The 12,465-nt window shown below is 40.6% G+C and overlaps 1 protein-coding gene and 1 pseudogene across 4 annotated transcripts in view; one reads left to right on the forward strand and one right to left on the reverse strand.

Annotated features, from left to right (window-relative positions):
- The first annotated feature begins 6,087 nt into the window (after nucleotides 1-6,087).
- Nucleotides 6,088-7,629, forward strand: LOC118658410 (annotated as a pseudogene).
- Nucleotides 7,630-11,740: 4,111 nt separating this feature from the next.
- Nucleotides 11,741-12,465, reverse strand: part of SEC24A (SEC24 homolog A, COPII coat complex component) — a 71,024-nt gene continuing 70,299 nt past the window's right edge. For all 4 annotated transcript variants that reach the window (XM_036312957.1, XM_036312959.1, XM_036312958.1 and 1 more), the window contains one exon: nucleotides 11,741-12,332. In XM_036312957.1, the coding sequence (XP_036168850.1) occupies nucleotides 12,218-12,332 (115 nt within the window). In that variant the 3' untranslated portion in view covers nucleotides 11,741-12,217. The remainder of the gene's footprint in view (nucleotides 12,333-12,465) is intronic.

Below are 12,465 nucleotides of genomic sequence, written 5' to 3' on the forward strand. Positions count from 1 at the left end.
GACTGAGCATGCGCACGGCCCTTTCCCGGCGGAGGCTTGCGCCGCCATCTTGAATGAGGGCAGCCAACCTCCTCGGCTGGCCTTCGCGGTGTCTGCTGCCCGCGCGGAGGTGAAGAAAATCGGCACCCAGCCTGGCCCGCGGGAAAGGAATGGGAGTGAGAACGACGCGCATCGATCGCAGATTCGGTGCCAGGAAGCAAAATGGAGACACTTGTTTCCGCTGACCTCCTGTCGCTCGCTTATAGGCCGCGGGAACACGTAACTCTGAGAGCGACGCTGTAGGAAGCGTGACGTCAGGGATTTCGCTTTAGCGCTGATTCCTCTCCTCAAACACCACCTGTCCCCAGTGCGCCTGGTTTGTCCCGGTCTCCCTCCCGTCTTTGTTCAAGGCTTTCTCGGGAGAACCTGCCCAGTCCAAACCTTGCCACCGCCTCTCAACACTTTCTATTCTTAAAAAAAAAACAAAAAAACCTTTTTAATTACAATGGAAAAAACAATATTATATATGCTTCAGGTGTACATAGTTATTAGGCATTTATATAATTTGTGAAATGATCATCCCATAAATCTAGTACTATTCTCTTTATCTGCCTTTTTCTCCTTAACACTTAGGACCGACTTGCAAACTAAATTTATGTACTTATTTTATTGTCTTTTTCTCCATGAAGACAAGTCCTGTGTTTTGTTCAAGGCTCTAACTCAGTGGTTCTCAACCTTGGCTGCACATTAGAATCACCTGGGAATCTTTTTTAAAAAAAATATATTTTATTGGTTTTTTACAGAGAGAAAGGGAGAGGGATAGAGAGCTAGAAACATCGATGAGAAACATCAATCAGCTGCCTCCTGCACACCCCCTACTGGGGATGTGCCCGCAACCAAGGCACATGCCCTTGGCTGGAGTCGAACCTGGGACCTTTCAGCCCACAGGCCGATGCTCTATCCACTGAGCCAAACCAGTCAGGGCACCTGGGAATCTTTTTAAAATCCTGATTTCTGGGCCTCATCCTCCGGAAATTCTGTTTCTTTGTTACGAATGTTGTGGCCCCATCACATAACAAAGCTACAGAATTTCTGGAGGATGAGGCCCAGAAATCAGGATTTTAAAAAGATTCCCAGGTGATTCTAAGGTGCAGCCAAGGTTGAGAACCACTGCAAACTCCTAGAACAGTGTGAGTGCTCAGCAGGGCGAATTTATGCAGTGCTGAGGGGCCACAATAGTTTTAGGGGCCCAAGAAAAGTGTGGGGTTTTTTCTTAATATTTTTATTGATTTCAGAGAGGAAGGGAGAGGGAGAGACAGAAACATCAATGATGAGAGAGCATCACTAACTGGCTGCCTCCTGCACGCCCCTCAGTGGGTATCGAGCCTGCGACCCCAATCTAACCCTGGGCCTTTCAGTCTGCAGACCTACGCTCCATCCACTGAGGCAAACCGGCCAGGGCAAGAACATTGGAATTTCTTTAAAAGTCAGGAAAAATATGTAATAGTAGTTAATATGTAATAATGGATCCAGTCTGGATTATAGTCCTTATTCCAACAGTCATAATATATAATTTTGAATACACTTTTATGGAGGAAGGAGGCCACGAAAACAAAGTGCTTAAGGCCTACAAATAGAGCCCTGGATCTCAGCAATGACCATGTGGATGAGTAAATGAATAAAGAGGCCTCAGAGGTTGAAGCAGCCTAGTGGGCCCCCCTGCAATGAAGCCAACTGCACAATCACCAAAAAATCCATCCCTCTTAGTGAAACTGCACAATCAATGAGTCTGGACTCGCCTGTCACTACTTGAGCCAATTAAGCAGAGACAGGGTTGAATCATATATGAGCGTTTATTCCAATAATGCTGGCAGTATGGGAGAGCATGAGGTCATCTACAAAATCTGCCCTGCCCCCCACCATAAGCCAGCTGCTTATATTGGATGGGAAGACAAAAATTACATAGGGAAGCAGGCAAAGAGATAAGAATGGGAAAGCAAAATGGGCAGTTTACAGGCAATGCAGGCTGGGGGTATATAAAAGGCTGGGGGTATGCAAAAGGCTAGGAATTTGGAAAGGCCTGGCATCTCTGGTTTCTGCTACAAGGTTGTTAATCTTTCCATGATAATAGGCAGCTCCTGGATGTAGAGGATGGGCCGAATTTCCAGGTGAGCTCCCAGGTCACGTGCAACTCACAGCCAAGTTGGAATGTACTTCCTTTAATCAGAACAAAACAATCACAGTTAACAGAGCATGATTAATATTTCTTACTAGAGACCCAGTGCACAAAATTTTTGCACTCAGTGGGGTGGGAGGGTCCCTCAGCCCGGCCTGTGCCCTCTTGCAGTCCGGGAGCCGTCAGTCGGACCTCCTTAGTGCTAATGTGGAGGCCGGAGAGGTTCCCGCCACCACCATTGCACTCACCAGCTGTGAGCCCAGCTCAGGGCTTCTGGCTGAGCGGAGCTCCCCATGTGGGAGCGAACTGACCACCAGGGGGCAGCTCCTGCGTTGAGATATGCCCCCTAGTGGTCAGTACACATCCTAGCAACTGGTCGTTCAGCTGTTTGGTCAATTTGCATATTAGCCTTTTATTATATAGGACTAGAGCCATGGTCGGCAAACTGTGGCTCATGAACCACATGTGGCTCTTTGGCCCCTTGAGTGTGGCTCTTCCTAAGCCTTAGGAGTACCCTAATTAAGTTAATAACAATGTACCTACCTATATAGTTTAAGTTTAAAAAATTTGGCTCTCAAAAGAAATTTCAATCGTTGTACTGTTGATATTTGGCTCTGTTGACTAATGAGTTTGCCGACCACTGGACTAGAGGCCCAGTGCACGAAATTTGTGCACTCAGGGGGGGGGTGTCCCTGAGCCTGGCCTGCACCCTCTCACAGTCTGGGACCCCTCAGAGTCAGACATCCCCCTTGCAGTCCAGGACCCATTGCTCCTTACTGCTCACTTGCAGCGGAGGCAGCAGAGGCTCCCGCCATCGCTGCTGCACTCGCCAGATGTGAACCTGGCTTCTGTCTGAGTGGAGCGCACTGACCACCAAGGGGCAGTTCCTGCATTGAGCGTCTACCCCCTGGTGGTCAGTGCGCATCATAGTGACTGGTCATTCCACCATTTGGTCAATTTGCATATTAGGGTTTTATTATATAGGATAATTATAGCTGGTCCTCAAAATTGTATTTCTGCCCCTAACATTAAGAGGTAATAAAATACTATATTTAACTGTAGTCATCTGACACTGTCCCAGATTAAAAAAAAAGGAGTTTGAGAAAAAAGTGTAAAAAAACAAAACTTTTGGAGTCAACCATGTCAGAGCTCAAGTATAAACATAACTTTCTGCCTTGATTGCATGAAAGCTATTAACATGTCCTACTTAATAATTCTAAAGTATTATCACTGGCCTGTGTGGCTCAGTTGGTTGAGCATCCTCCCATGCACCAAAAGGTCACCAGTTTGATTCCAGTCATCAGGTCCATGCCTGGGTTGTGGGCTCGATCCCTGGTTGGGATGTGTGTGGGATTGGTTTTTCTCTCTTCCTCTCCCTTCCACTCTCTAAAATCAATAGAAAAGACTTTTAAAAATAATTTTAAAGCATTGACAGAGGTTCCCATGAATATCTGTACAGACCTACATCTCTGAGGCATAGACTGTGTCTTTCAAAAAATTCTAGCCCTAGCCGGCTTGGCTCAGTGGATAGAGCGTCGGTCTGTGGACTGAGGGGTCCCAGGTTCGATTCCAGCCAAGGGCACATGCCTGGGTTGCGGGCTCGATACCCAGTGGGGGACGTGCGGGAGGCAGCCTGTCAATGATTCTCTCTTATCATTCATGTTTCTATCTCTCTCTCCTTCCCCCTTCCTTTCTGAAATAAATAAATATTTTTTTAAAATTCTAAAATTGAAATAATTAAGTAGTAACAAGTGTGCAAAACTTGAAGTACAATCCTGATGAGTCAAGACCAAATAACAGTTCCAGGATATCCAAAATATTTTCATTTGAAAAAAAAAATTTTTTTTTTTCCATTTTAGAGAGCCCATAGAAGCCAAATGAAAAATTTGGTTTTTTAAATAGCTGTGTTGGTGTATAATGGCTTATTTAGTCAAGTAAAAATTAAAAGTGTCAGGGTTTCATATTACGTGATTACTTATTTCTGGGAATCCATTTCCCTGTGAGGTTTCCATAGATTATTAAATTACTAGTATTACTAGTTCTTCTCAGTGGTATGTATGATTTTTTTCATAAAAGATATGAATACTTACAATTCTTGTACTAATTTGTATCTCCCTCATTATAGACTTTACAAGGGCAAGCCCATCCTTTTTTAAAATTTACCACTTTGCCCCAAATCTGAGAGCACTAAACTTCCCTCAATAGTTGCAGAAATTTTTCTTTTAGATTAAGTGTCAAAACTTGACATTTTCAATGAGTTTTCATTTGATCCTAGTATTGTTTAGGTAGGCATTAGAATATAAACTGTAGATACAAAGCTCAACAGATTGAGTCACAAATGGTAAAACCAGAATTCATTTTCTGGGATTAAATTTAGTCAGTAAATTTATGTTTGGACTCCTCTCTACTCCACACAGCAATAACAATAAAAGTTAAAAATATAAAGAAGAAACATAAATAGCTATACTCAAAAACAAGAGAAATATCTCAGCAGATCAAAGTAATGGAAACAAAGCATTGCAGAGCTGAAGTAAAGTGCCTGTTGGACTGCAAGTCCAGAAGCAGGCACTGGTAGCACGTTCTATGGGCAGGAGGCACTGAAAGTGCTCCACATAAAACACAGGGACGAAGAGGTCAAACTCACTGCTTAAAGTCTGCCCTCCTCTGAAAATGCTCAAAAATCATCTGCTATTAACTCACGTAGCCTTGGATTTAACTTTGTAAGTAGGGAGGTCAAAGAAAGGGCAAACAGCCCTGGCCGGTTTGGCTCAGTGGATAGAGCATCAGCCTGCGAACTGAAGGGTCCCAGGTTCAATTCTGGCGGGGGGGGGGGGGTACATGCCTGGGTTGTGGGCTGGCTCGACCCCCCCCTCACCAGTAAGGGGCGTGCAGTAAGGGGCATGCAGGAGGCAGCCAATCAATGATTCTCTCTCATCATTGATGTTTCTATCTCTCTCCTTTCCTCTCTGAAATAAAAAAAAAAAAATATATTTTTTAAAAGGGGTTAATGCCCTAACCGGTTTGGCTCAGTGGATAGAGTATCGGCCTGCGGACTCAAGGGTCCCAGGTTCGATTCCGGTCAAGGGCATGTACCTTGGTTGTGAGCACATACCTAGTAGGGAGTGTGCAGGAGGCAGCTAATCGATGTTTCTCTCTCATCGATGTTTCTAACTCTCTATCCCTGTCCCTTCCTCTCTGTAAAAAATCAATAAAATATATTTTAAAAAAGGGGGTTAAACAATTAGACTTCACACTGTTGGTGACTGGAATGCTGATATTCCCAAATTACTGTGAACAGGAGCTCTAAAACACCAACATGAGCCCTGGTTTGGGGAGAGGAGCCATGAAATGTAAGTAAAATGAAAAAAACAGGAAGAGGAAAAGCATGGGAAGAGTGAGATGAGCTAAAGCAAAAATAAAAACCCTCCATTCAAATGAGCCTACAAACCCAAATTCTAACGAAAGTGAGGATAATTTTAAGTACTTTATCTGTCAGTTATACTCAATTTAAAAAATGCAGCTGAGGAAACTCAGAGTGGTGAAACTATAGATTCAGAATAATCCCCCCTCCTCGCTACGGCCACTGCTGCACTGATGGCGGGACCCGTGCCTCAGAGAGAGAGAGAGGGAGAGGGAGGAAGAGAAACATCAATGCGAGAGCTGACCATCTATAGACTGCCTCCTCTACGCCCCCAACCAAGGATCAAGCCAGAAACCCTGTGCCCTGACCAGGAATCGAACCAGCAACCTTTTGATGCATGGGACGATGCTCAACCAACTGAGCAACACCAGCCAGGGCTACAATTTTTGAGGCTGTCAAGTCTTTTAACTCTGGTACTATCCTGTTTACTTGAAGATGGCCCATCTTGTAAACCTTTGTGTCGAAAGAGTTACTGGTTTATTTCTGAGAATCCTCTACTTTCATCTTCCTCATGGATGAACTTCAGGATGTTTAACTCACAGAGATCAAACCAACTTCTAAATGATAAGAATGGTACACGAAACTTCCAGGACTTTGACTGTCAGGAACATGATATAGAAACTCCTCATGGCATGGTGCACGTCACTATAAGTGGCCTACCGAAGGGAAACAGACCAGTTATCCTGACATATCATGACATTGGCCTCAATCATAAATCCTGCTTCAATGCGTTCTTTAACTTTGAAGATATGCAAGAGATCACTCAGCACTTTGCTGTCTGTCATGTGGATGCCCCAGGCCAACAGGAAGGTGCACCCTCTTTCCCAACAGGGTACCAGTACCCCACAGTGGATGAGCTCGCTGAAATGCTTCCTCCTGTTCTTACTCAAGTGTGAAGAGCATCATTGGGATTGGAGTTGGAGCTGGAGCTTACATCCTCAGCAAATTTACACTCAATTATCCAGAGCTTGTGGAAGGCCTTGTGCTCATTAACGTTGACCCTTGTGCTAAAGGCTGGATTGACTGGGCAGCTTTCAAAATCTCAGGCTTGACAACCAATGTTGTGGACATTATTTTGGCTCATCACTTTGGGCAGGAAGAGTTGCAGGCCAACCTGGACCTGATTCAAACCTACAGACTCCATATTGCCCAAGATATCAACCAAGAAAACCTACAGCTCTTCCTGTGTTCTTTTTTTTTTTTTTAATATCTTTTTATTGATTTCAGAGAGGAAGGGAGAGGGAGAGACAGAAATAGCCATGATAAGAGAGAACCATGGATTGGTTGCCTCCTGCATGCCCCGTTACTGGGGATTGAGCCTGCAACCCCGGCATGTACCCTGACCAGGAATCGAACCTGTGACCTCCTGGTTCATAGGTCGATGCTCAACCACTGAGCCACACCGGCTGGGCATCTTCCTGTGTTCTTATAACGGACGCAGAGACCTGGAGATTGAAAGACCCATGCTGGGCCAAAATGATAACAAATCAAAGACTTTAAAGTGTTCCACTTTATTGGTGGTAGGGGACAGTTCACCCGTACTTGAGGCTGTGGTTGAATGCAATTCTCGCCTGAATCCTATAAATACAACTTTGCTAAAGATGGCAGACTGTGGTGTACTGCCCCAAGTAGTTCAGCCCGGGAAGCTCACTGAGGCCTTCAAGTACTTTTTGCATACCATCTGCCAGCATGACCTGGCTCGTCTGATCATGAACCCACTCAACCTCAAGTAGTATCAGCTCTGGAGAAAGTGCCTTCAGCTAGTCTGTCACCAGCAATCAGTCAGATGGAACTCAAGAATCCTCTGAGTCCCCTGATGTTCTGGACCAGGGGTCCTCAAACTACGGCCCGTGGGCCACATGCGGCCCGCCGAAAACATTTATCTGGCCGGGTGTTTTGGCCGCCGCTGCCTGTCCTGCTTAGCAGCCGACTCCTCCTGGGCCCGCAGTGCGCATGTGTGGAATGTCTGAGGGACAGTGAACTGGCCCCCTGTTTAAAAAGTTTGAGGACCTCTGTCCTGGACAGACACCAGACCATGGAGGTGTCCTGCTAAGCAGATGCTCCTTCCTTGGACCATGCAAGTCCATCCTCCTCAAATGACCACTCCACAATATAACATTTCCAGCAAACCGGCATCTATCTTTACTCCTGCATGACCACTGACTCTTTCTCTCTGGTATCCTGGATTTATCATTCTCTGCCTGCCCACGCCCCTTTTTGTATGTACCAGGAACCACTTCCATGCCATTACTGTAACAGTCCAACATCTTTAACTGATCAAATCTCCATATCTTCTCTTGCCAGCTTTTCTCCATGCTTTCTCAACTACATATCTGATAAGATACTTGTATCCTGACATATGTGTGTGAGCACGTGTGTCTGTGTTTGTGTGTGCATAGATCTGTGGTTTTAGACATGCTTTCTTGTAGAGCTTCTGCAAAACAAGAAAACAAACAAAAAAGGGACCTTTTTTTTTGCATTTTCTTTTCAGAATATATTGTTCTTATAATCTTTTTTTAAATTAAATCTTTATTGTTCAGATTATTACAGGTTTTTTTGCATTTTCAATGGTGTTTTTAGGGGAAATATACAGAACAGCTTTCTAGATGGGGTAGGTTACTACATTCTCTTTTGGTTCCAAATTGGTCCACAAGATTTGCAAGGTGACTTCTGAAGAGAGCAGCTCTGAGGAATGTGGAAGATCATAATCACTGTTTGGACTCTTGACTGATTATGACCAGTAGAAGGGAGCCTATTACACAGAGAAGCAGGCAGGGTGCCCAGCGACCTTCTCCTGTCCACGTGAATTTTCATACACTATTCTATAAATAAAGGGGGGATATGTACTGTTAGAAGCCCATGAATAATGAGGTTCTGGTGCAACATGGAGTAGTTCCCAAGGAGTGGGCATGGCTAAAGTATTGGACTCTATTAAACAGGAAGGTTGGAAACAAAATGCCAGGCATTCATTCTGCTGGAGCAAAACTGTCTGATACTACTACCAGACATCTGCAAGCAATGCCTCCAGCCTGTGATGGAGAGATGGCGAAACACTCTCCATCCTCCAAAAAGGGAGAGGGATGGCCTGAAAATTATGTAGGTGGTGAGGAAATGGCAGTGGGAAGAGGAACTGGCACTAACATAATATCCTATTTAATAAGTATAGCCTTTTTTTGCAGCAAATTTAATGGAAGCTAAGTGAAGTTGAGATAGGACTCATTTCTCAGGAAGATTCTTAATTCTGTGAACTCTCTTTTGTAGGAGGGAAGGGGTCAGTCTGTAAGGGCAGCCTGTCCAGGTAACACTGTGTTCAGTCTAGTACTGTGTGAGTATCGCTGGGTGGAGGGTGAAACCAGCTGCCACACAGTCAGGGCCCAGCTATCGAGAGCATCGAGATGAAAACAAAGGGCGACACAATTCCAAATCTTAGGAAGGGGCTTTCTCGTCGCAGTATTCGCTTTCTGCCAAGATAGGGAATGCGCCACTCTGCTGGAGGACGTCTTTTTACAGATTATTAAATAAAGCTGTATATGTCTCTTGTTAAAAAAAAAGAATAAAAGAAAAGTATTAAAAGCTAACATTATCCTCAAACAACATTTGGCAGTAAGCAGCTTATTAGTAACAACAGGATCCAGAAGTCAAATGGAGTAGTATTTAGAATAGGAAAAAAAACCTTTCAATTAGCTACCTTGAGGAGCATCAAGAATTTGGTTTATAACCTCCCAGACAGTGACTTAAATTTAAAACATCTTCAGCAATAGTTTTCCACTAACTTTGATGCACAACATAGCACTACTCGGTGACTGACAAATTATTCAAATTACTTTAAATAACTAGTCACTATATGTAAGCTCTTTCAATTAACTTTATTGAATAGCCAAATTGATTAAATTAGCACAGTTCAAACGATTGCATGGGTTACAAATGACTTTTTTTTTTTACAGGAATAAAACAGTGAAAATTACAAACTGTAAAAAGGAAGACAAATCTTGTCTCTAACATTTTAGAGAAACAAGATTTAACACAGCACGTTGAAGATAACACATATTTGAATTTGAGAACAAGAATTTAATGTTACAATATTATACACTACTTTACAAAATTAAAATTTCTATATAAGGATTATATTTGTAATAGTTAACAAAATCTTGAAATCACATTTGGTGGTCCCCTAGATAATAGCTGTTTTGCATCTTTGATTAGAATAAATCTTTTATTCTAATTATTATAAAACAGTCTATTAGACAATACATTAAATTAAAACAATGAAATATATGCAAACTAAAATAAATGGTACAGCTTGAGTGAATATTAATGTCAGACTTACAGAAATGTTATTTTAAAAATCCTAGAAATTAGAAAAATAGAGTACTTTTTTATGGTATAATTGCCATGCTCAGATTTAAATACCAAGATTGCCCTTTGTCACTTTAGTAGTTGTAGATCTGTAGAAAATTCAAGGATCTTTCATAATTTACAACTATGATAAAAAAAATATGGCATAGTGTAAATATTAGTTGCTTTACATAAAAAATACAAGATGAGATAAGTGCCCTACTGCAAAACAAAAAAAACAAAAAAACACCCCCACCATGTTCAATATTGCAAAAAATAATTCTTAATTATCAATATCTCCAAAAGGTTCAATCATTGCCTCATTTTCCAGAGAACAAATAATGTGAATCCTAACTAAAGTTACGTTTTTTATGACTTGACTATTATAAAATTATTCTAGATTGCACATGTTACACAATATCTAAAATAAGTTTTTAAAGTAAATTTTGAAAAGCAAATTTGTGAAATATATTAACAAAGCATGTAGTAGTAACAACAGCCATACCCACTTAGGGATAAAGTGAGGCACAAGAAAGATTATTGTCCCTAGGAGCACAAACTTTTCCCTCTGTAAGATTCTTTACAATAATTAAGAAAGGACTTACAAATATCAACATTTAAAATTCACATTAAGAAGAGAATTTTAGTTAAGAAACATCAGTGCATAATAATGACTCAGTTTCTTTAAAAGAGGGAAAATATAAATTTATTTTAATTTGCTACACTTTGAAAATTGCTTCCTAATAAATGAAGCAGCTTTCAAAAATATTTCCAGTTCAATGTACCACTTGCATACTGAAAATAAACTATAACACTGCTTAAGGGAGATGATATCTTTATAAAACACAAACAATTATTCTTGTCCGGCTGATAAACAGTAGTGTATACTCTAGTGGGACTTGCTTCTTCCCTATCCCAAAACAACTCAGTTAAAGTCAGCTCATATTGCTGTAAACCTGATAGTTATTATTGTATTGGTGATCATATGAGACCAAGATTGTAAACACATTTTTCTAACCCATTAAAACAAAGAAACAAAAATCTTTTCATCAAGTATTACACATGAACGTCTTTAAGAAGTTCATACAAGACAAGATGAATTGGGAAAACTGGGCCAAACTCTTTTAAGATATTCTATCACAGCACTTTAAATATACAAATGTATAATTTACCTATTTGTAAACAAAATTCACTTAATGGTTTTGACTATAGTATTTATCTGGCTGAATCAAAAAAACAGTCTCTTGAGCATGTTCAGAAATCAAGTTTCTCTTAAACTTCAATATACTGGTTATGTGTAATCTTAATATCCATCAAATCAAACAGCAGCATTCATGCTTTAATAAGGTTTACTATCCAAGAATAAACATCTTATGAGCGGCTTTCAATTTAATTATTAAACTCCTTAGAAAAATGATCCTGATGCATTTGAGACAGCATTTAAGAATACTTTGATTTCATTCATATTCATTTCACCAATTATAACACCTTTATTACATTTCACAGAGCAGACAAACAAAACCCACTCAAAGGATCATCTCCCTACTATCATTGCCAGTCCCCACGTATTTAATGAAGACAGCTCAGATTCTTTCCACTGCAGAAGATAGTGTGTCCAAGTCTTTTGCAGTCAATCAGAAAATGACTTAGTTTTCATTTAAAATCAAGGTGATTTTGTTCAAGTATAGAGAATACTGACAGATTTTAAAGCGTGACAGTTATTTTTTCTTCTTAAGCTAGACCAGAGTTAGTTTACTCTAGTTTTAGTTTAGTTAAAAAATAGGTATGGGGGAATGGATTCTAGTCTTTCTATATACTATTTACTTATGAAAAATTTTTTTTTTAATTTAAGGAAGATCATTATCAACGGATTTATAATTTCCCTGCAACACTTAGTCTTGTGAGGTTTTAAATGTAGCAGCCAAAAATTCAGGAAAAAAAAAAAAAGAGAGAAATATATATTTGGAACACAGAAGTCTTTATTTTACAAAATTTACTTTGCCTCTGCAATATTGTCTCATCTTATTTCAATCCATAACAACTCAAACATAATTGGCAGCAAAGAAAAAAGGTGTCTAATCATATGCAGATATATTTTGATTTGAAAAATACAGTATTTCAGAGTTGCATGTTTGATTCTCTGCTGTGGTCCTTTATTTGCTATAGTTTGTTGAAATCACAGTGAGAACATATAATCATCACATCAGTCCACAAACCTAATAGAAAGGAAGGTATTACACATTCTCAGGTGTTCTGCATTATTGTGACTTTCCTTAGAAATAACTGAGTCAAATATCTTCACTGGTTCATTTATTCACTTGCTGTTGTATATGCAAGAGGAATTCATAATATGAAAATGCAGATTCTGTTCTGTCTTCTACCATGTTTTGAAGGAAATTTGCTTTCATTGGACTCTCATCCCTTAGGAATAAAAGAAAAATATTTATATACATTAGATAAAATGTAATAGTAAAATAAACACCGGATTTGTCACAAAGCTTTTGACATACATTTTATTAATAACTAACAAAGTATCATTTAGTAATGTTTGAAA

This window comes from Myotis myotis, unplaced genomic scaffold (genome assembly GCF_014108235.1).
Source record: "Myotis myotis isolate mMyoMyo1 unplaced genomic scaffold, mMyoMyo1.p scaffold_m19_p_6, whole genome shotgun sequence".
Lineage (NCBI taxonomy): Eukaryota > Metazoa > Chordata > Mammalia > Chiroptera > Vespertilionidae > Myotis > Myotis myotis.